Below are 21,886 nucleotides of genomic sequence, written 5' to 3'. Positions count from 1 at the left end.
TAATGAGACATGGAGGCTGAAAAAAGAGAGAGGAGAAAGATATAAAACCTTTTAAAATATTCTCATTATATTATTCAGTGCCACTAAGAATCACGTACCAGTGAGAGGCAAGGGGGACGATGTAGTGTATAGAAAATGGGGAACATAGGAGGCTGGAGAGTAGCACTTCAAACAAGCAAATCACACACATACACTAATGTCTGATAAATGTTAGGCTGAAATTATTGGCAAATACAGAGAGAAGGGATCCCATTAATGCCCACATATTATCTTTATTTCCAGTATTATCAGGTGGAAAATAAAGTAGTATCATTATCGTGTTGATGGTCTAAATACGTGAACAATCTCCTGCATCATATTATATAGAATCCCCCTCATTTCTTCAAGGCAATTTCCTTTTGATCACTTGGCACTGGTCGTGTCTTATAAAGCAAATATATCCAAACATTTTTCGTTGCTTCAGCTTTTCCCTCCCTAGTTCTGTTTGCTTATGTAGATCACAAATGTATGAGAAAAACAAACACAATAAGGCAATTAATGTACCTACAGTTAGAGATGTGAATAATATTGGAATTCAGAAAAGGAAAGATTACATAAATAAACCTCTCAAAACTCTTAGCACCAACTATTGGTTTTATCTGCTTCTACCCTACCTAGAGCTGTCCAAAGGGATTGCTAAGGCACTTGCTTCCTAAAAATCCCTTTTCTGCTATTATGATTCACCCAAAGCAGCATGGTATATGGCAGAGATGCATGTCAGCTCTGCCTATGAACGCACCAAGGTATATTTCTCGTAAGCACATTTTTGCCTACACAGAATGAAATAGAGACAAAAAAGTAATTAGTGCCTTGGTTGTTTGGACTCACATTTATAAAAATAAATGTTTAGCCTAATTCTAAGATAGTCATTTCAACTGTGCTTCTTAAAAATCTTAAACGCCAGGATTTAGTTAAAAATATCTTCAGTTCGCCTACATTTAACCCTTAACTGTATCTTAAGAAACCTATAATGAAACTGGCGTGGCCAAAATACACTTACCAACAGGTTTCCTTAATTATTATCTAGGAACTATTTAGAAGTGGAGTCTTTCCTGATTTACTTCTTACATGTTGTAAAAAAAAAATGGAAAGTTAATTTATGAAATTAGAAAAGTAGCTGAAAGTAAGCCTAGCCCATTTTATAATGAGAAAAATAAAACACAGAATATGTTTTAAAGTGGCTTTCTCAAATGAACCACAACCTTCAGGATTAGACTTTCCCTTTGAGATATTGAGGTACAGAAAATACCAAGTTTTTAGAAGACACAAAGGAGGCTGAAGGACCCAAATTTGTGAGCTGACACTACCCCACCCTAAGGGGTGTTAAGACCAATAAATAACTATATATGGTATGCTGCTTCTCTCTTCTGAGTAAATCAGTTATTCAACTAACATGTAACAAGCACATTATAAATTATTTCACTATTACAACCACCACAAATAGATATATAGAAACTTCTACAAACAAATTACCATGTATAAAGAAAATGAGTAGATACAGAGAGTGCAATCAGAATTAGACTAATACTATGATCATCTTAATATATCAGTTAAATGTTATGTCCTCATTCCAAGACTCTCATTTTATTTAGCTTCTGCATTAATCCAGCTGCAAATTGAATTCATCCAGATTAGGTCTTGATATATTATTTATAGCTTTTTACTGGTGATACATTATGCATTTTCATCCAAACAAGTATAATAATTTTGTCAGGTTCATGTAAAAGCAATTTTTGAAAATACAGCAAATTTTTATATTAAAAGAAAATTTTCATATTTTTTCATAGACTTGAATCAAAGGAACCTTTCCTGTCTGTTGGGTAAGTATATATTTAAATACTTTAAGTATTAATTATTTAATTCAAATTGCCAAGAACTTCTGAGATGGTATTTTCAGTCATTTAACATCATATTCAAAATCATAACATATCATTGCATGCAACATTGCTATCTATGTTTTATAAAGACTTAACTAAAATGCTCCCTAGGTTGTATTGTGACCTCAGAAATGCAGCTAATGAATGTATATGAAATCCTGTATCTTCCATAAAGGCTAAACAAGGTACACAGTGATCATCCATATTCTCTTCATGTAAAAATATACTCAGATTGGTTTTAAAAATTCCTCTGAGCCATAGCTTCACCGTTCCAAGCCTGTCTACCCATTGCCATTCTCTATTTCTTTTCAATCTACTCTATTCACTGTTTCTTCACCCACTTCCCTAAGTCTGTCTTCACAATCAATATCTATCTTTTCTCCTTAGCTCTCATTTCACTTTAATTTCTCCAGTTCACTCACATTGACTGCTTCTTTGCACCCAAAGCTGAGGAACCCTGAGGCAAATTTAAATAAGACGAATGCTTGCCTGCTCTGACGGTATCCTTCTTAGTCACAATACATATCTATCTTTAAGAATAATATATTGTTGGCCGGGCGCGGTGGTTCATGCCTGTAATCCTAGCATTTTGGGAGGTGGGCGGATCACCTGAGGTCAGGAGTTCAAGACCAGCCTGGCCAACATGGTGCAACTCAGTCTCTATTAAAAATACAAAAATTAGCTGGGCATGGTGGCACATGCCTATAATCCCAGCTACTTGGGAGGCTGAGGCAGGAGAATTGCCTGAACCTGGGAGGCGGAAGTTGCAGTGAGCCAAGATCACACCACTGCACTCCACTCCAGCCTGGGTGACAGAGCAAGACTCTGTCCCAAAAAGTAATAGTAATAAAACAATAACAATAATGTGTTTTTGACATGAGTGCACATGTTCTATTTTTAGGCATTTCAAACTAAGAATAAGCAATGTTGTTTGTATCTGATCAAATACTCCTTTGACTAACATATTAAAGTGCATTATGAAAGGACTTTTGCACTTTCAATATTATAGATGATATTGTATAAAAAAGTCGTGAAAAATGCAATGTCTTGCCTAGAGAAATCATGCTATATTTGATGAGGGAAAAATAAGCTGTCATATATAGGCAGCCACAATACTGATGCTTAATGACCAGAAACATGGAATGGGGTTAGATTTTTAAGTGACCAGATCAATTTTCTTTTATTACTTTGTACATGGTCATTGAATATTTCTATCAATCACTCATTCAACAACATGGTTCCCAATACCTTTCTACTCTTCATAAAAGCTTTTCAGAAAGCCACTCAAATCATGGAAATCAAAATAATTATTAGGGGATGTAGAAGACAAAAAAATGGAATATATGCATTTATTTGAAGACTACATGGAAAATGAAAGGTCGAGTTGGTCTGGCCCAAAAAAAGTGACAAAGCATGCTTTTTTCCCTACATTGATCATCAGCTCCTATTGTTAAAAATCTCTACACCTGAAGAAATCTTTTAGTTTGAATGCATATGTATTTGCCCTCAAGTCAAAAGGCCTGAAATAGCTTCTCTTCACGCCTCACTTCATGCAGTTTCTGTGCAGCCTTTACTGTTCTCCTGGCTATTATGAGATGGAATTCCTTTTTTATTGCATACTTCTGTTTTAAAAGGCAGACCCTAAGTGATCTTTGTTTTAAATTTATCAAGAGTTTAGCACTGATTATTAGAACCCTGAGAAAAACTTTCCAAAAAAAAAATAATGTATCGCTCAGCAAATGCTCAAAGTGGGAAAATTAGCATGGCACACATAAGATATTGCTTATGTCTTAAAAGTAAAGTGGTGTGAAAGGCAACCCAAATGATTCTGCTGAATGGATATTTTAATTTATAGCTAAATGTTTCTGTTCCCTCAAGAAAATTATTTTAAATAAGATTGTCCAAAAGTATGTATGCTAAGGTGGGCGACTCACTTGAGTTCAGGAGTTCGAGACCAGACTGGACAACATGGTGAAACATCATCTCTACAAAAAATTACAAAAATTAGCTGGCCGTGGTGCCGTGCCTGTAGTCCTAGCCACCTGGGGGGCTGAGGTGGGAGGATCATTTGAGCCCAGGAGGTCCAGGCTACAATGAACCGAGATTGCACCACTTCACTCCAGCGTAGGCAACAAAGTGAGACCCCGTCTCAAAAAAATAAAAGCATGTATGTAGCTCTCTGCTACCTTTTTCAGTGAGAAGATGTAAGTTCTTTAGTGGTGATTGGTGAGATTTTGGTGCGCCCATCACCCAAGCAGTATACACTGCATCATATTTGTCGTCTTTTAGCCCTCACCCCCCTCCCAACCTTCCCACCCAACCAAGTCCCCAAAGTCCATTGTATCATTCTTATGCTTTTCCATCCTCATAGCTTAGCTCCCACTTATCAGTGAACACATACGATGTTTGGTTTTCCATTCCTGAGTTACTTCACTTAGAATAATAGTCTCCAGTCTCATCCAGGTTACTGCAAACGCCGTTAATTTGTTTCTTTTTATGGCTGATTAGTATTCCATCATATAAATATACACCACAATTTCTTTATCCACTCTTTGATTGTTGGGCATTTGGGTTGGTTCTATGATTTTGCAATTGCGAATTCTGCTGCTATAAACATGCATGTGCAAGTATCTTTTTCATATTATGACTTCTTTTCCTCTAGGTGGATACCCAGAGTGGGATTGCTGGATCAAATGGTAGTTCTACTATTAGTTCTTTAAGGAATCTTTACACTGTTTTCTATAGTGGTTGTACTAGTTTACATTCCCACCAGCAGTGTAGAAGTGTTCCCTATTCACTGCATCCACTCCACCATCTACTGTTTTTTGATTTTTTGATTATGGCCATTTTTTGCAGAAGTAAGCTAGTATTGCATTATGGTTTTGATTTGCATTTGCCTGATCATTAGTGATGTTAAGCATTTTTTCATATGTTTCTTGGCCATTTGTATATCTTCATTTGAGTACTGTCTATTCATGTAATTAACCCACTTTTTGATGGGATGTTTGTGTTTTTCTTACTGATTTGATTGAGTTCATTGTAGATTCTGGATATTAGTCCTTTGTCAGATGTATAGATTGTGAAGATTTTTTCCCACTCTGTGGGTTGTCTGCTCACTCTCTTCTTTTTGCCATGCAAAAGCTCTTTAGTTTAATTAAATCTCAACTATTTATCTTTGTTTTTATTGAATTTGCTTTCGAGTTCTTGGTCATGAAATCTAGGCCAATGTCTAGAAGCATTTTTCCAATGTTATCTTCTAGAATGTTTATAGTTTCAGGTCTCAGATTTAAGTCTTTAATCCTTCTTGAGTTGATTTATGTATAAGATGAGAGATGAGGATCCAGTTTCATTCTCCTACATGTGGCTTGCCAATTATCCCAGTACTATTTGTTGAATAGGGTGTCCTTTTCCCACTTTATGTTTTTGTTTGCTTTGTCGAAGATCATTTGGCTGTAAGTATTTGGGTTTATTTCTGGGTTCTCTTTTCTGTTCCATTGGTCTATGTGCCTATTTTTATACCAGTACCAAGCCGTTTTGGTGACTATGTCCTTGTAATATAGTGTGAAATCAGGTAGTGTGATGCCTCCAGATTTGTTCTTTTTGCTTAGTTTTGTTTTGGCTATACGGGCTCTTTTTTGGTTCCATATGAATTTTAGAATTGTTTTTTCTAATTCTGTAAAGAATGATAGTGGTATTTTGATTGGTATTGCATTGAATTTGTAGATTGCTTTTGGCAGTGTGGTCATTTTCACAATATTGATTCTACCCATCCATGAACATGGGAAGTATTTCCATTTGTGTCATCTGTGATTTCTTTCAGCAGTGTTTTGTAGTTTTCCTTGTAGAGGTCTTTTGACTCCTTGGTTAGGTATATTCCTAAGTATTTTAAATTTTTTTGCAGCCATCGTAAAGTGGATTGCGTTTTTTATTTGATTCTTAGCTTGGTCACTGTTGGTGTGTAGCAGAACTACTGATTTGTGTACATTAATCTTGTACCCAGAAACTTTGCTGAATTCTTTTATCCATTCTAGGAGCTTTCTGGAGGAGTCTCTAGGGTTTTCAAGGAAAACAATCATATTGTTAGCAAACAGTGACAGTTTTACTTCCTCTTTACTGATTTAGATGCCCTTTATTTCTTTTTCTTGTCTAGTTGCTCTGGCTAGGACTTCCAGTGCTATGTGAAGAGGAGTGGTGAGAGTGGGCATCCTTGTTTTGTTCCAGTTTTCAGAGGGAATGCTTCCAACTTTTCCCCATTCAGTATTATGTTGGCTGTGGGTTTTTCATAGATGGCTTTCATTACATTGAGGGATGAGAGTTTTAACCATAAAAGGATGCTGGATTTTGTCAGATGCTTTTTCTGCATCTATTGAGGTTATCGTGTGATTTTTATTTTTAATTCTATTTATGTGGTATATCACATTTATTGACTTGCATATGTTAAACCATCCCTGCATCCCTGGTATGAAACTTACTTGATCATGGTGGGTTATCTTTTTGATATGTTGTTGGATTTGGTTAGCTAGTATTTTGTTAAGGATTTTAGCCTCTATGTTTATCAAGGATATTGGTCTGTAGTTTTCGTTTTTGGTTATGTCCTTTCCTGGTTTTGGTATTAGGGTGATGCTGGCTGCATAGAATAAATTAGGGAGGGTTTCTTCTTTCTCTATCTTGTGGAATAGCATCAAAAGATAGGTACCAATTCTTCTTTGAATGTCTGGTAGAATTCTGCTGTGAATCCGTCTGATCCTGGACATTTTTTTGTTGGTAATTTTTAAATTACCATTTCAATCTCCCTGCTTGTTGTTGGTCTGTTCGGGGTATCTAATTCTTCCTGATTTAAGCCAAGAGGATTGTATTTTTTCAGGAATTTATCCATCTCTTCTAGGTTTTCTAGTTTATGTGCATAAAGGTGTTCATAGTAGCCTTAAATGATCTTTTGTATTTCAGTGGTGTCAGTTATAATACCTCCTGTTTCGTTTCTTAATGAGGTTATTTGGATTTTCTCTCTTCTTTTCTTGGTTAATTTTGCTAATGGTCTATCAGTTGTATTTATCTTTTCAAAGAACTAGCTTTTTGTTCCATTTATCTTTTGTATTATTTCTTTCTGTTTCAATTTCATTTAGTTCTGCTCTGATCTTGGTTATTTCCTTTCTTTTACTGGGTTTGGTTTTGGTTTGTTCTGGTTTCTCTAGTTCTTTGAGATGTGACCTTAGAATGTCAGTTTGTACTTTTTCAGTCTTTCTGATGTAGGCATTTAGGGCTATGAACTTTCCTCTTAGCACCTTTACTGTATCCCAGAGGTTTTGATAGGTTGTGCCATTATTGTCGTTCAGTTCAAAGAATTTTTAAATTTCCATCTTAATTTTGTTTTTGACTCAATGTCCATTCCAGAGCAGCCTATTTAATTTCAATGTATTTGCAAGGTTTTGAAGATTCCTTTTTGAGTTGATTTCCACTTTTATTCCACTGTGGTCTGAGAGGTGCTTGATATAATTTCAATTTTCCTAAATTTATTGAGGCTCATTTTATGGCCTATTGTATGGCCTATGTTTTAGAAAGTCCCATGCACTGTTGAATAGAATGTGTGTATTCTACAGTTGTTGGATGAAATGTTCTGTATATATCTGTTAAGACCATTTGTTCTAAGGTAAACTTTAAATCCATTGTTTCTTTGTTGACTTTGTGTCTTGATGACCTGTCTAGTGCTGTCAGTGGAGTACTGAAGTTCCCCACTATTATTGTGTTGCTGTCTATCACATTTCTTAGGTCTATTAGTAATTGTTTTATAAATTTGGAAGCTCCAGTGTTAGGTGCATATATGTTTAGGATTGTGATATTTTCCTGTTGGACAAGGTATTTTACCATTATATAATGTCCCTCTTTGTCTCTTTTAACTGCTGTTACTTTAAAGTTTGTTTTGCCTGATATAAGAATAGTTACCCCTGTTCACTTTTGGTGTCCATTTGCATGAAATGCCTTTTTCCACCCCTTTACTTGAAGTTTATGTGAGTCCTTACGTATTAGGTGAGTCTCCTGAAGGCAGCAGAGAGTTGGTTGGTGAGTTCTTATCCATTCTGCAGTTCTGTATCCTTTAAGCAAATCATTTAGGCCATTTATATTCAATGTTTAGTATTGAGATGTGAGGTACCGTTGCATTCATCATGCTATTTGTTGCCTGCGTACCTTGGTTTTGTTTTTTTCTTTTTAACTTTTATACTTTTGTTTTCTAGGTCCTGTGTGATTTATGCTTTAAAGAGGTTCTGTTTTGATGCATTTCCAGGATTTGTTTCAAGATTTAGAGCTCCTTTTAGCAATTCTTATAGTAGTGGTTTGGTACTGGCAAACTCTCTCAGCATTTGTTTGTCTGAGAAAGATGGTATCTTTCCTTTATATATGATGCTTAGTTTCGCTGGATACAAAATTCTTGGCTGATAATTGTTTTGTTTAAGGAGGCTAAAGATAGGACCCCAATCCCTTCTAGTTTGTAGGGTTTCTGCTGAGAAATCTGCTGTTAATCTGATAGGTTTTCCTTTGTAGGTTACCTGGTGCTTCTGTCTCACATCTCTTAAGATTCTTTCCTTCATCTTAACTTTAGATAACTTCATGACAGTGTGCCTAGGTGATGATATTTTTGTGATGAACTTCCCAGGTGTTCTTTGTGCTTCTTGTATTTAGATGTCTAGTTCTCTAGCAAAGCCAGGGAAGTTTTCCTCGATTATTCCCCCAAATATGTTTTCCATACTTTTAGATTTCTCTTCTTCCTCAGGAATACCGATATTCTTAGGTTTGGTCATTTAATATAACCCCAGGCTTCTTAGAGGCTTTGTTCATATTTTCTTATTCTTTATTATTTGTCATGGTTGGATTGGTTTAATTTGAAGGCCTTGTCTTTGAACTCCGAATTTCTTTCTTCTACTTGTTCATTTCTATTGCTGAGACTTTCCAGAGCATTTTGCATTTCTGTAAGTGTGTCCAGTGTTTCCTGAATTTTTTATTGTTTGTTTCTTTATGTATTCCTTGAATATTTCTCCCTTCACTTTTTTTGGACTTCCTTGCATTGGGCTTTGCCTTTCTCTTGTGCCTCCCTGATTAGCTTAATAACTAACCTCCTGAACCCTTTTTCAGGTAAATCGGGGATTTCTTCTTGGTTTGGATCCATTGCTGATGAACTAGTGTGATTTTTGGGGGTGTTAAAGGGCCTGTTTTGTCATATTACCAGAGTTGGTTTTCTGGTTCCTTTTCATTTGGGTAGGCACTGTCTGTCAGAGGGAAGGTCTAGGGCTGAAGGCTGTTGTCCAGATTCTTTTGTCCCACAGGGAGTTCCCTTGATGTATACTCTCCACCTTTCCCTGTAGATGTGGCTTCCTGTGAGCCGAACTACAGTGATTGTTGTCCCTCTTCTGGGTCTAGCCACCCAGCTCCAGTCTGGTACTGGGGGTTGTCTGCAGAGTCCTGTGATGAAATGGACTCTGTCAGGGTTCTCAGCTTTGGTGGTTTAATGCTCTATTTTTGTGCTGGTTGGCCTTCTGCTGGGAGGTGGCACTTTCCAGGGAGCATCAGCTGTGGTAGTATGGAGAGGAACCAATGGTGGGTGGGGCCCTAGAACTCCCAAGATTATATGCCCTTTGTCTTCAGCTACCAGGGTGAGTAGGGCAGGACCATCAGGTGGGGGCAGGGATAGGCATGTCCGAGCTCAGGCTCTCCTTCGATGGGTCTTGCTGTGGCTGCTGTGGGGGACGGAGATGAGGTTCCCCGGTCAAGAAGGATTATGGCTGCCTCTTCTGAATCATGAAGGTTGTCAGAGAAGTGGGAGAAAACTGGCAGTCACAGGGCTTAACCAGCTCCCATACAAACCAAAGGGCAGGTCTCACTCCCACCATGCCCCCGCTAACAGCCCCAAGTTGGTTTGCAGGCAGTGGGTGAGCCAGGCTTGAGAACTTGCCCCAGGCTACCTGTCTCCCAGCTGCAAAAGAAAAGGGTTTGGTTCTTCCCCAGCCTGTGGAGTCTGCACACTGGATTCCCGCTGTCCCTTGAATTTTGGCTAGGAGGCTTCTTGCCCCTTTCAAGTTGTTACAAAGTTCAGCTGGAGATTTCCTTCTGCCTGTGGTGTTTTTCCCTCGCTCCTCTGGCCACCCTCCTGATGGATCCCTGTGGTGCCAGGCAGGAATGGCCTGCTTGAAGACCCAGCGAGCTCCCTGGGCCTTTCCCACTGCTTCCTCTATCCCTGTATTTCACTCAGCTCTTGAAATTGACTCAGCTCCAGATAAGGTCGGAAACTTTTCTGCCACAAACAGACCTTCAGTTTCTCCAGTTGGGGGTGTGTGTTTGGGAGAGGAGGATCTCCCTTTCCCACTTCTGCAGTTGGGGCACTCACAGTATTTGGGATGTCTCCTGGGTCCTGCAGAAGCACTCTGCCTCCTTCAGAGGGTCTGTGGGTCCTCTTGGGATTGCTGGTTCATTCTTGCAGTTGATCTGAAGCTAAAATTCACCATGCGAGCCTCTGCACACTGCTCTGTCTGTCCGAGTGGGAACTGCAGTCTGGTCCTGCCTCCCATTCCTCTGTGATGATCAAATTTATGACTTTTAATCCATAGTTACATGTCAGAATAAGTGCATGGTATATGGTTTATTACATCAGTTGACATGTGAGTATGTAACATTGAATTTGTCCACAGCACACCTCACTCACATTAATTTTAATTCTATGTTCAATAAAAATGTGTGAATTATATTAATGAATAATCACTGCTAAATATTGCATACTTCAATCCACTGCCTGTCAGTGTCTTAAAGTATTTGTTAATATGCACTGGTGAAAGTTGCTTTCACCCTCATAGGCTTGGACACTTACAAGCTAGATGTGTTAGTTTAGGCAATTACTTTTTTTTTTAATACTTTACTTAAGTTCTAGGGTACATGTGCACAACGTGCAGGTTACATATGTATACATGTGCCATGTTGGTGTGCTGCACCTATTAACTCGTCATTTACAGGCGGTATATCTCCTAATGCTACCCCTCCCCCCACCCCATGACAGGCCCCAGTGTGTGATGTTCCCCTTCCTGTGTCCAAGTGTTCTCATTGTTCAATTCCCACCTATGAGTGAGAACATGCAGTGCTTGGTTTTTTATCCTTGCGATAGTTTGCTGAGAATGATGGTTTCCAGCTTTATCCATCTCCCCACTTAAACGCCCAAGCTTCAGGTTCTTGTTTGCGAAATGGAGATTAAAAGATTTAGATAATAATTTATATCAAACATTTAGCACAGTTTTTGACACATAAGAATTGCTCATAAATGTTAGCTATTATTACAATTCTGGAAGGTATATTTATGTATCATGTTCTAAAGAGTCGAGTCAATCAGAAAGCTTTAAAATAGTTCATAGAAATAGTTCATAGAATAAATCTCCATTTTTATAGGCAGTGCTTTGAGTTACATTATAAAAAACAAAAGAAGTTTCATTATAAAAACCAACAGAAGTTATTATAATGGGGAAAGATAAAAATTGTCATGAAATGAGTTATCAAGCAATGTGAGTACAGATGTTTCAGATTTTAATGATGAATACTAGTCTAGTAATTGTCATTTAAATTTTTTAAGTAGAAATATTGATACATTTTTAATATGCATCTCATCTTAATATAAATTGGGGAACCAAATTCTTCCCTGGATAAATGTGCTGCACTAATTTTGAAATAAAATTGTTTGATCACAACATAGACCCAATCTGAATACTGCAGTGGAAAAAAAACTGTCAAAGAAAGTTACAAGAAATTATTTCCTTACTGAGAAAGATCATGGAGTTGTGAAAAGAAGTTGAGTGAAATCTCAGGTCTCTGATCTGCAACTATATATATGATACAAAAAGAACTTTCTTCATATGCACCAGGAAATGATTTCTAAAATAATGTCATTGAAGGGGGGGGGGGGGAACCTGTCACTTCTTTGTTCATTTAATGTAGTTTCCCTCTAATACACCTAGAGTGAAAGGTCATCCCAAGTGTGATTCTGTTTGCGCAGGTAGATCAACAGATGCAGTGTTTTCCAACGCTACCTAGGTGATTCTGATACCAGTGGGGCCTGGGAGCCATCATCTACAAGGTGCTTTCATCCCCCTCCATTGTTTTCCATACACACATGCACAGGTTGTCATTGTAAACACTTATCATCTCTGGAGTCCCTTCAGAAAATCTTCGAAATATAATGTCCCACAATCCCTCCCTGTTTTAAATGCACGTGGTGGAGGCAGCCACATTGAACTAGAACTAGCTTGGAGTTCACACAACAGAGACCAGGATAGATGCAAAGAGCCCAGAATATATGCCATGGAAGCCTCCACACTGCCTATGCAGAAGTACATATAAATTCATTCTGATGTCATCTTAGACCTAAGGCTGGGATCATAATAAATTTTAAACTTCAAATTTTATATATTTACTATTTATATATTTATTAAATATATTTAAATTTATTATAAATACATAATACTGAATGTTTGTTTATATTATTATAAATAAAATATATTTATAAAATAAATTTGAACATTAAAATTTAATGTTTGCCCATCTTAACATTTTTTAAGATGTTAAGCAACCTTGTTTTTTAATGGAGGGCTTAAGTTTGGTGGCTCATATTCCAATCATCCTTGAAACATTATATTTTAGAGCAATTAACATAATAAAATTCTGCTAGGAGAATGCTTCCTTTCAATGCTGCATCAGATAGACTCTGATCTTGCAAATAAGCTGAGAGAAAACAGGCATCAAGTTTGCATTTAGAAAGGTGAATAAGGCCAGGCGCGGTGGCTCATGCCTGGAATCCCAGCACTTTGGGAGGCCGAGCAGGCAGATCACGAGGTCAGGAGATCCGGACCATCCTGGCCAACATGGTGAAACCCCAGCTCTACTAAAAATACAAAAATTAGCTGGACGTGGTGGCGTACACCTGTAATCCTAGCTACTCGGGAGGTTGAGGCAGCAGAATCATTTGAACCGGGGAGTCAGAGGTTGCGGTGAGCCGGGATCATGCCACTGCACTCCAGCCTGGCAACAGAGAGAGACTCTGTCTCAAAAAAAAGAAAAAAGAAAGGTGAATAAGCACAGAGTGATCATCAAGATTCTAATATATAAATCTTAGTTTAAAACCAGTCTTGCCTTGAAAAAGTTATTACAACTTTTTAATGAAAATACAAATGAGAAGGAATCAAAGATCCTTCATTTGAAGACTGAGATTTCCATTTTAAAGTTACATGTCAAAAAATGCATGAAGTTTCTTCAAGCACTGACTGTTGATACCTTGCAGACACTGAGCCACTTTGAGCATACACTCACAGCACCAAAGGAAACTGTCCACATGAATTATTTCTTCTTCTTCAGCATGAAGTTGAACTTTTAAAGAAGACTTTTTAATATGAATTAGTTGTATTTTGAAATTAAATATTGATTTATACCAATTTTTCATTTGATGAATTTTTTCATAAGTAGCTTTATATGAGGATGCTTATTACATTGGTTAAAAAAAACTTCAGATTTTGTTCACTGTATCAGAATAATTTAAATAACTCAGAACAATTTAAAAGTTATATTGACTTATCTCACAATATATTATTTCCCAGGTTTGGTTGGAAGATCTTCAAGAATACATCACTGGGGCAGGGGTGGGGATATGGTTAATGGATACAAAAAAAAATTAGAAAGAATGAATAAGACCTATTTGATTGCACAACAGGGTGACTATAGTCAATAATAACATAATTGTACATCTTAAGTAACTATAAGAGTGTAATTGGATTGTTTGTTTGTAACACAAAGCGTAAATGCTTGGGAGAATGGATACCACATTCTCCCTGATGTGATTATTACACATTGCATACCTGTGTGAAAATATCTCATGTACCCCACAAATATATATGCCTACTATGCACCCACTAAAGTTAACATTAGAAAATTTTAAAATTATAAAAAGAAATAAAAAGAATACATCAATGATAAAAATATCAGAATTATTATATTTATCTCTATTGAAGCACTGACTATGTGTGAGCTAAGCATGGACCAGCCAAGCCTGGATCTCCTAAGTCCTTTGAGATGAGCAGGATCTATTCTACTAAATCCAAACAAGAGAGAGAAAATACTGTCAGGGCAACAAGGCTTGCCCTGCATCCAAAAATGACCTTATAATTGCTAACAGCTGTAGTTTGTGAACCCATTTTCCTTGAGGGTTATTTTCTCCCTTTTCTTTCCAGTCTTGAAGTAGAATTTAGATCTTCAATATACTTCTGCTGTTATGAAAACTTTATTAAACCTTGACGTTCTTATTAAAGACTCACACTATTTTACATTTATCCAGGTTTTGTAGGAAACCTCATATTTAGTTACAGATGCTATATATTATTATAGTATTAGCCACTTGCTTTAAGAGCCCAAGTTCTGTGATTTGATTTCCTTCCTCTGAATCGTATTCTGTCACTTCCCAGACAGATGGCTTTAGCAATTTGTTTAACTTTCCTGAGTCTCCATTTGCTCACTTAAGGTAGTAACTAATCTTTTATTATTATTATTATTATTATTATATTATTATTAAGTAATTTCTTTTGAGACAGGGCCTTACTCTGTCTCCCAGGTTGGAGTGCAGTGGTGCAATCACAGTCACTGCAGCCTCAACCTCCCAGGCCCAAGTGATCCTCCCTCCTCAGCTTCCCAAGTAGCTGGAACTATAGGCATGAGCCACCACACCTGGCTAATTCTTATATTTTCTAGAAACGGGGCGTCTCACTGTGTTGGACAGGCTGGTCTTAAACTCCTGATTTCTAGCAATCTTCCCACCTCATCCTCCAAAAGTGCTGGGATTACAAGCATGAGCCATCATGCTGGGTCATAACTAACTCTTAACAGCTGTTATGAATGTGATAATACTTGGTGTCTGACACATCATAAACAGGAAATAAATATCAATTATTAAAAACATTCTGTGCAGCAATTAAGTTATATTATAAATCTTTTCTAAAGTTTCACTGAATCGCAGAAATGTTAACCAATTGAATCCAAAGGACTGAATATTTTAGAAGTGTTAAGAGAATCCAATTCTCAGTTCAGAAGAGAGTGAAATCAGCACAGGAGTGACAGACTGCCTTACTAGAGGAGATCATTGAGGAAGAGAGACAAGAAAAAAACAAAACAGCAGCCTGAAGACAGGAAGACAATTCCAGGCTGTACTTAGAGTGATATAAAATATGGAGTACAATATTGAAAACTTTAATAATAGGAACATGAAAGAGGGAAAGCAATACTGATTTAGGGATGGTTGGTAGCAGAGCACATAAAAGCAAAAGCAGATTTATATTAATGCCATCAAATGATAGCTGTCTATCAAGCATTTAGGAATTGAGAAGTTAAAGAAACTGGTCAGATTATTCGGAAAATTTCCAAGACAAAAGTAGGACCTGAGTTTTTCTTCAAGGTGAGGTAAGAATTCAATAAGGAGCTATTAAAATGGCATTCCTGGGAGACAAAGTTGGATGAGTAGCAGCAGAGAAGGCACCATATCCAGCTTATCAGACATTCCAGTCTAGTGAGCTAGGAAGATTCAGGAAAAGACAAAAGATAAGATTGGCAAATTCAGGGAGAATCTGTATTGAGAAATTATCCTAATACAAGGAGCTTTCTGCTCATTCTATGGGTGAAATGGAGCCATTCAATGATGTATACCTGCTTGGCTGTTTTGCTTTTAACTGAAGAGTGATATTATCCAAAGTGAGCCACTTATAAAGCAGTTGCAGAAGTTCAGGCATGACTCGAAAAGATGCAGGACTTGAATAGAATGAAATAAGAATGTAAAGAAGATGCCTGATGCAATAGCATTTTCTTTAAGAATGTCAAAATCAGTGAGTGAGTGGTGTCTTAAAGTTTTCTCAGACTTGATGGGATCATGGTGACAGTATGACAAGCTAAAATCCATGCGTAGTGTTGAAACTAAGGGAAGGTTAACAAGAAATTGTCCCCAAGCTTTAAATATGCTCATCTAACATCATGGAATTACTAATGGCCAATTCAATGCCTGTCTTTTGATGATGTGGTTTCAATTTTCTCTATGTCTGCAGGGAAAAAGGGATAAGGAGATAAAGCCAATTTTCTTCTAAAAATCTACTTTTTCGCGTTTTTTTAAGACTCAGTGCTACCACAAAATTAATGATTTCTTTACCAACTGCATTTGCTTCATTTTTTTTCCCCAAAGCCCTCCAGGCTACTTCTCTGGAGAGTACACAAAGTTTCCACAGCGCTATTTTTGTAATCTAAAGCAGTTGTGCTTTCAGGCCTGATGCTACAACTGTAATTTTAATTTATCAACCTGCCAGTCAGTGAAATGCTGTAAAAACATGTGAAAGCTTAAACCCATCATTTATTTCTGCACCTGTCAATGATACTTTTCTGTACTTGTCAAAATCATTTAAACTGCACTATGATGGCATATATAATATCACCAGTAAATTGGGTAATCAATCATGTATGTGCATATTTTGACAGTGGCATGTTGAATGCATGGGCTCCTGGATGCATTTTTAAGAAGTAGGCACTCATTACTGTTCAATAGTAAAATACAGTAGAGTCATCAAAAAGAGTCTCCCTCAGTCTTTTACAATTAAAAAAATGTCTTAAGAAACAGAGGGGCTGATTGTGCCTGAAATGGCTTTTATTTCTTCAGCAAAATGTTCTCCTTGGGGAAAAGGAAGCAATTGCAGGTTATAGCAGGCAGCAATATAGTGTTACATGGAGGGAAGAAAATGTATAGGATCATTAAATAGATTTATTTAAGTTCTGCTTATAAAGAAAGCAGTGGTGCAGTACTTTATAGCTGATGATATTTCAAAAGAGTGTTATCAGCACTTCTACCACTATCTAATTTGTTCATATAATAAAGTGTCACATTAAACCCAATATCACAATTCATATCAGTTTTACTTCAAAAATTGGTATCATTATATATCATAGGCAACCCTGCCCCCAAAAAATTTTGATGAGATCTTTCATCACAATAAATTATAGAATTTAAAAAATCAGTCTATTAGTGAGAGAGAGAGAACCTGTTCAATCATTAAATCCACTCAACCCAGTAACAATTTGATGTCATTTAGGCTGTGTTTCTAAGATAAAATGTTGTTAAAATTGTAACTTAAATATTCTCTAAATAATCTAAATGTACCCTCTGAACTCTTGGTTGTAGCAATCCTCACCATTTATTTATTTTTAAAAAGCAAGTCTTATGAGAAACCCTTTAAAATCTATGAAGGATTTATGACCACTTCATAGCATGCAACTCTAAATTAGCCAAACTAATTTATAGACATCAAATATTTCTACATAAGAAAATGAATCAGCAAACTTGACATGCATAAGCTCTCACTCATGGGAAAGAACTAACCTTAAGTGATGTTTCAGAATCACATATAAAACAAACAAAGCTTTGGGAGGTGTATTAACGTACACAGCCAGCACTGTTTCCTTATTGTTACCAGTACTGTTTTCAAGGAACATGAATTTGGTTTTGTCTTGTTTTTTAAATTTTACTGTAAGTTCTGGAACATGTGTGCTGAACATGCAGGTGTGTTACATAGGTATACATGTGCGATGATAGTTTGCTTCACCTATCAACCTGTCATCTAGGTTTTAAGTCCTGCATGCATTAGGTATTTGTCCTAATGATCTCCCTCCCCTTTCCCCTTGCCCCCTGACAGGCCCTGGTGTGTGATGTTCCCCTCCCTGTGTCCATGTGTTCTCATTGGAACATGAGTTTTTTAAGGTGTCAAGCCACATTGGAAAGGGTAATCATATAGTCAGACTGTTGAAAGATATATTTACTGAATGTGTGTATGAATAAAATAGAAATGGTGGCTAAGATTAGATGTCACATGTAGAATCAATACTGCATGAAGAGAGTTGTTATTGTTTCAATTTAAAATAAGATCTTAGTCTCATATACTTTTAATATCAGTCCTGAAAATAATCACTAAAAATAATGCAAAATAAGTGCTTTGATTTCACTCGGCTACCTTCAACTCATCTCAAAGAAAGCTAATTAAGCTTACTTGAAGAGAACTCATTTCTCTTTGTTTTAGCTCCATTAAATATACTGAAGACTGAATTTTCAATTTAATAATACTTGATTATCTAAATAATTTTTTGGCAGTTTAAACAGCATTTATTTCAGACAGTTCAAAGTATTGAATATCCTTTATTTTGTGTTCTTCAATGAATCTTTACTGATTCTCATAAAGACAAAATAGATATCATCATTCATTTAATACTGAATAAGTGAGACACAGAGACATGATGATATCTCCATAAATAAACACAGAATATTGGTAGCCATTTTGGAATGGAGTCCAGTCTGAGACTTTTGCTTACAAAGCTGGCAACTTCATGTATCTTAACACCTCATGTTTTCTTCTGAGTTTCATCTGCACTTGAATGTCTAAATAATAGCTTTAATTATTCAGGAAAATAATCATGTATGTAAAAAGTTATTTATTGCTTTTAGAGCTATTGTGAATCCCAGTTTTGCACTATAAAAGTGCTAGCAAAAGTTTTAAAGCCTCACTTCCCAATCACATTCTGTTCATCCAGCCAGGAATGACTATCTTTATTTCATCAATCTCAAAATGTGACCTTTTCAACGCTTTTAATGACATTTTCAAAGTACAGAAATGCTTTTTGATTTAAAAGGATTTTCTACTTTATTCTGCAGAACAAGTCAGCTATCATAGTACAATCAATAGCTGCCAACTATTAGCAAAAGCCACACATCACTTATACTTTAAGAGCTTATCAGGAAGAAAAAATGCATTGAGTGGCTATATTTTGGCATGCTAACTAAGGTAGATATTAAAATGAAAAGTCAATCCTCAAATGTTTCATGTTTTTAGAAATGTTATTATTTCCTTAGTAAAAATTTCACTAGATCACATTCAAAATATACCATTAGAAGCTGCTGGCCACATTCAACTTCAAAATGAAATAATGTGCTTGTAGTTTTATTCAGTGTTAGGCAACCAACTACAGTTTCCCCTTAGCTTCAATTAAAAGCATATAAAAGATGAAACACTTGTTGAGACATTTCTTCCAGATATTGGCTAAATTATCATATCATGCAAGTGGTATTTCAGTTAAGTGTATATTATAGCCCAATTGGATACTAAAAGTCTTGAAAGCCTTTTTAAAAGTGAGGTTCTCTAGAGAAGTTATTTTAAAGATGTGTTCTGTAAATCATGGGCCTTTGATTATCCAGCCCATGGCAGGCTAAGCACTCCGAATTCCCATGTAAAGCCACCAAGTCACAAATTAAGGGATTGCCCAATAAATCAAAGCATTCATTCCTAATTTTCTTAAGTTGCCAGGTTTTCGTTGAAGCTCTTGAGAAAGGATTTGATAGCATTGCCGCCCTTTCTGTGAAGAATAGCTGTCTAATTTCATTAAGTGCATCAATTCAACATTTGAAGGGCACTGTGTATGTGCAAAATATTATATGATAATAATGTCAGTTGCTGTTCTAAACTAGCCTGCTAGACAGGGATAGTTTCCTACTATTGTGATTAAAAATTGAGCTTTCCTTCCATATTACAAAGATACCACCACCAAATCATCATTGGTAGGGAATTTAGTAAAATATTTAGACATTTATTTTGGCAATGTAAGATGAAGAGTAGTATCAAAATTATTTAGACTTAACTAACAATATGTCTTCAAAAATTATGCAATGCACATTGTTTTTAAACGCATCGTTAATTGCCTAACAGTACCCACCAAACTACAAATCAGGGGTTAAAAACGGGAAGTAGATCTTATGATGCCATTTCATTCTAATCAAGACTTTATTTCCAGTATCTTTATTGTTATTTTTGAATCTCAATTCAGTTATATTTAGATAAAATTTATTCAGTGCAAAATTCCATTTACGTTATATTGGTAGGTGCAAAGCAAGATGCGAGGTGCACTGAACTGCTGCTTCATCTCATAGTGGATTCAGTAAAGCAGTGCCAATCAATGAATTGTTTTTACCATTTCATTTCAGAAAGTAGGAGTAAGCATTTTAAAACGTGTAGCATGTTTATATGCTATCGTTATAGCATGTTATATGATATCAAAATGTATGATTTTGTACAAAAGTATCAGACTGTGATAGATTGGAAATATTTTAAATAAAAAATAAAAATTTGGTTCTTTACCGCAATAAGCCAGGAAGCCCTAGACAAGACTACATCTTTGCCTTTGGGGAGGTAGTAATCTAGTGAACAGGACAAAACAAATAATTTGGTGTCTATAATATAAGGCATTGCTTGGGAATTCTAATCTGCTGAAGAAGATAAAATAAAAATGAACAGATATCTGTAACATAAGTCATTCCTTGAAGACTCTTGAAAGAGAGGAAATAAAAGGCTGTAGGACTAGTGGTACCTAATGGCACACAAAGCCAGGTGGGTTTAGTTTCTTTTTGGAGATAGGTAGTAGCACCATTTATCTTAAAAGAGACACTGGATGACGTGCCTGGGAAATTAAATAATGACTACATCAAGGGAGACTAGAAAGCCCTGAATATGTTTTAACTTTTCTTCAACTCCCCTCTCCCTTTCTCACCCCTCCCACCTCTGCCTTCTTCTCTTACTTTCTCTCTCTCCTCCTTGACCCCTCTTTATTTTCCTCTCACTCTCCTTTTCTTCTCTCTTTCCTCTTCTCTTCCTTTCTCCTCATTCTCTCCTTGTCTTACTTCTTCCCTCTACTTCTTTATCTCTCTCTATTCCTCCTTCTTTCAGCTTCTCTATATTTTTTCTTCATTTTAAAAAATGCATGCCTTCTATCAGAAGAGAATACCTCAAAATATTAAGAGGCATCTGTGACAAACCCACCGCCAACATCATATTGAACAGACAAAAACTGGAAGCATTCCCCCTAACACCTGGAACAAGACAAGTATGCCCACTCTGACACTCCCATTCAACAAGGTACTAGAAATGCTAGCCAGAGCAATCAGTCAAGAGAAAAAAATACAAGTCATACATATGGGAAAATAAACTATCTCTCTTCACAGATGACATGATTTTATACCTAGAATGCCCTAAAGACTCCACCAAAAGGCTCCTGCAACTGATATGCCACTTCAGTAAAGTTTCAGCCTACAATATCAGTGTACAAAAATCAGTAGCATTTCTATATACCAATAATGTTCAATTTGAGAACCAAATCAAGAATGCAATCCCATTTACAATAGCTGCAAAAAAAAAAAAAAGTCAGTAAACCAAGGAATACATCTAACCAAGAAGGTGAGAGATCTCTACAAGGAGAACTACAAAACACTGTTCAAAGAAATCATACATGACACAAACAAATGGAAAAACATTCTATGGCTCATGAATTGGAAAAAATCAGTATCTTTAAAATGGCCAGACTGCCCAAAGCAACCTATAGATCCAGCACTATTCCTGTCAAACTACCAACATTATTTTTCTCAGAACTAGAAAAAGCTATTTTAAAATTCAAAGGAAACCAAAAAAAGAGCCTGAATATCCAAAACAATCCTAAGTAAAAAGAACAAAGCCAGAGGCATTACATTACCCAACTTCTAACTACACTATAAGGCTACAATAACCAAAACAGCATGGTACTGGTACAAAAACAGACAATAGACCCATGGAACAGAATGGAGAACCTGGAAGTAAAGCCACACACCTACAGCTATCAGATCTTTGACAAAGCCAACAAAAATAAGCGATGGGGAATGGACTTCCTATTCAATAAATGGTGTTGGGATAGCTGGCTAACCATATGCAGAAGAATGAATCTGGACCCCTACCTTTCACCATATACAAAAATTAACTCAAATTGGATTAAATATTTAAATATAAGACCTCAAACTATAAGAATCTTAGAAAATGCCATTCTGGACATCAGCCTTGGGAAAGAATTCATGGCTAAGTTCTCAA

The 21,886-nt window shown here is 36.4% G+C and overlaps 1 protein-coding gene across 25 annotated transcripts in view; it reads left to right on the top strand.

Annotated features, from left to right (window-relative positions):
* Positions 1 to 21,886, top strand: part of RALYL (RALY RNA binding protein like) — a 722,276-nt gene that overhangs the window by 603,822 nt on the left and 96,568 nt on the right. For 18 of the 25 annotated variants that reach the window (XM_055348372.2, XM_055348370.2, XM_055348380.2 and 15 more), the window contains one exon: positions 1,827 to 1,859. The exons of the other annotated variants lie outside the window; for them this stretch is intronic. In XM_055348372.2, coding sequence (XP_055204347.1) covers positions 1,827 to 1,859 — 33 coding nt within the window. The remainder of the gene's footprint in view (positions 1 to 1,826; positions 1,860 to 21,886) is intronic. 25 annotated transcript variants of the gene reach the window in all.

This window comes from Gorilla gorilla, chromosome 7 (assembly GCF_029281585.2).
Source record: "Gorilla gorilla gorilla isolate KB3781 chromosome 7, NHGRI_mGorGor1-v2.1_pri, whole genome shotgun sequence".
Taxonomy (NCBI): domain Eukaryota; kingdom Metazoa; phylum Chordata; class Mammalia; order Primates; family Hominidae; genus Gorilla; species Gorilla gorilla.
The sequence above is the reverse complement of the archived record's forward strand: the minus strand, read 5'-3'. Positions and strand labels throughout refer to the sequence as shown.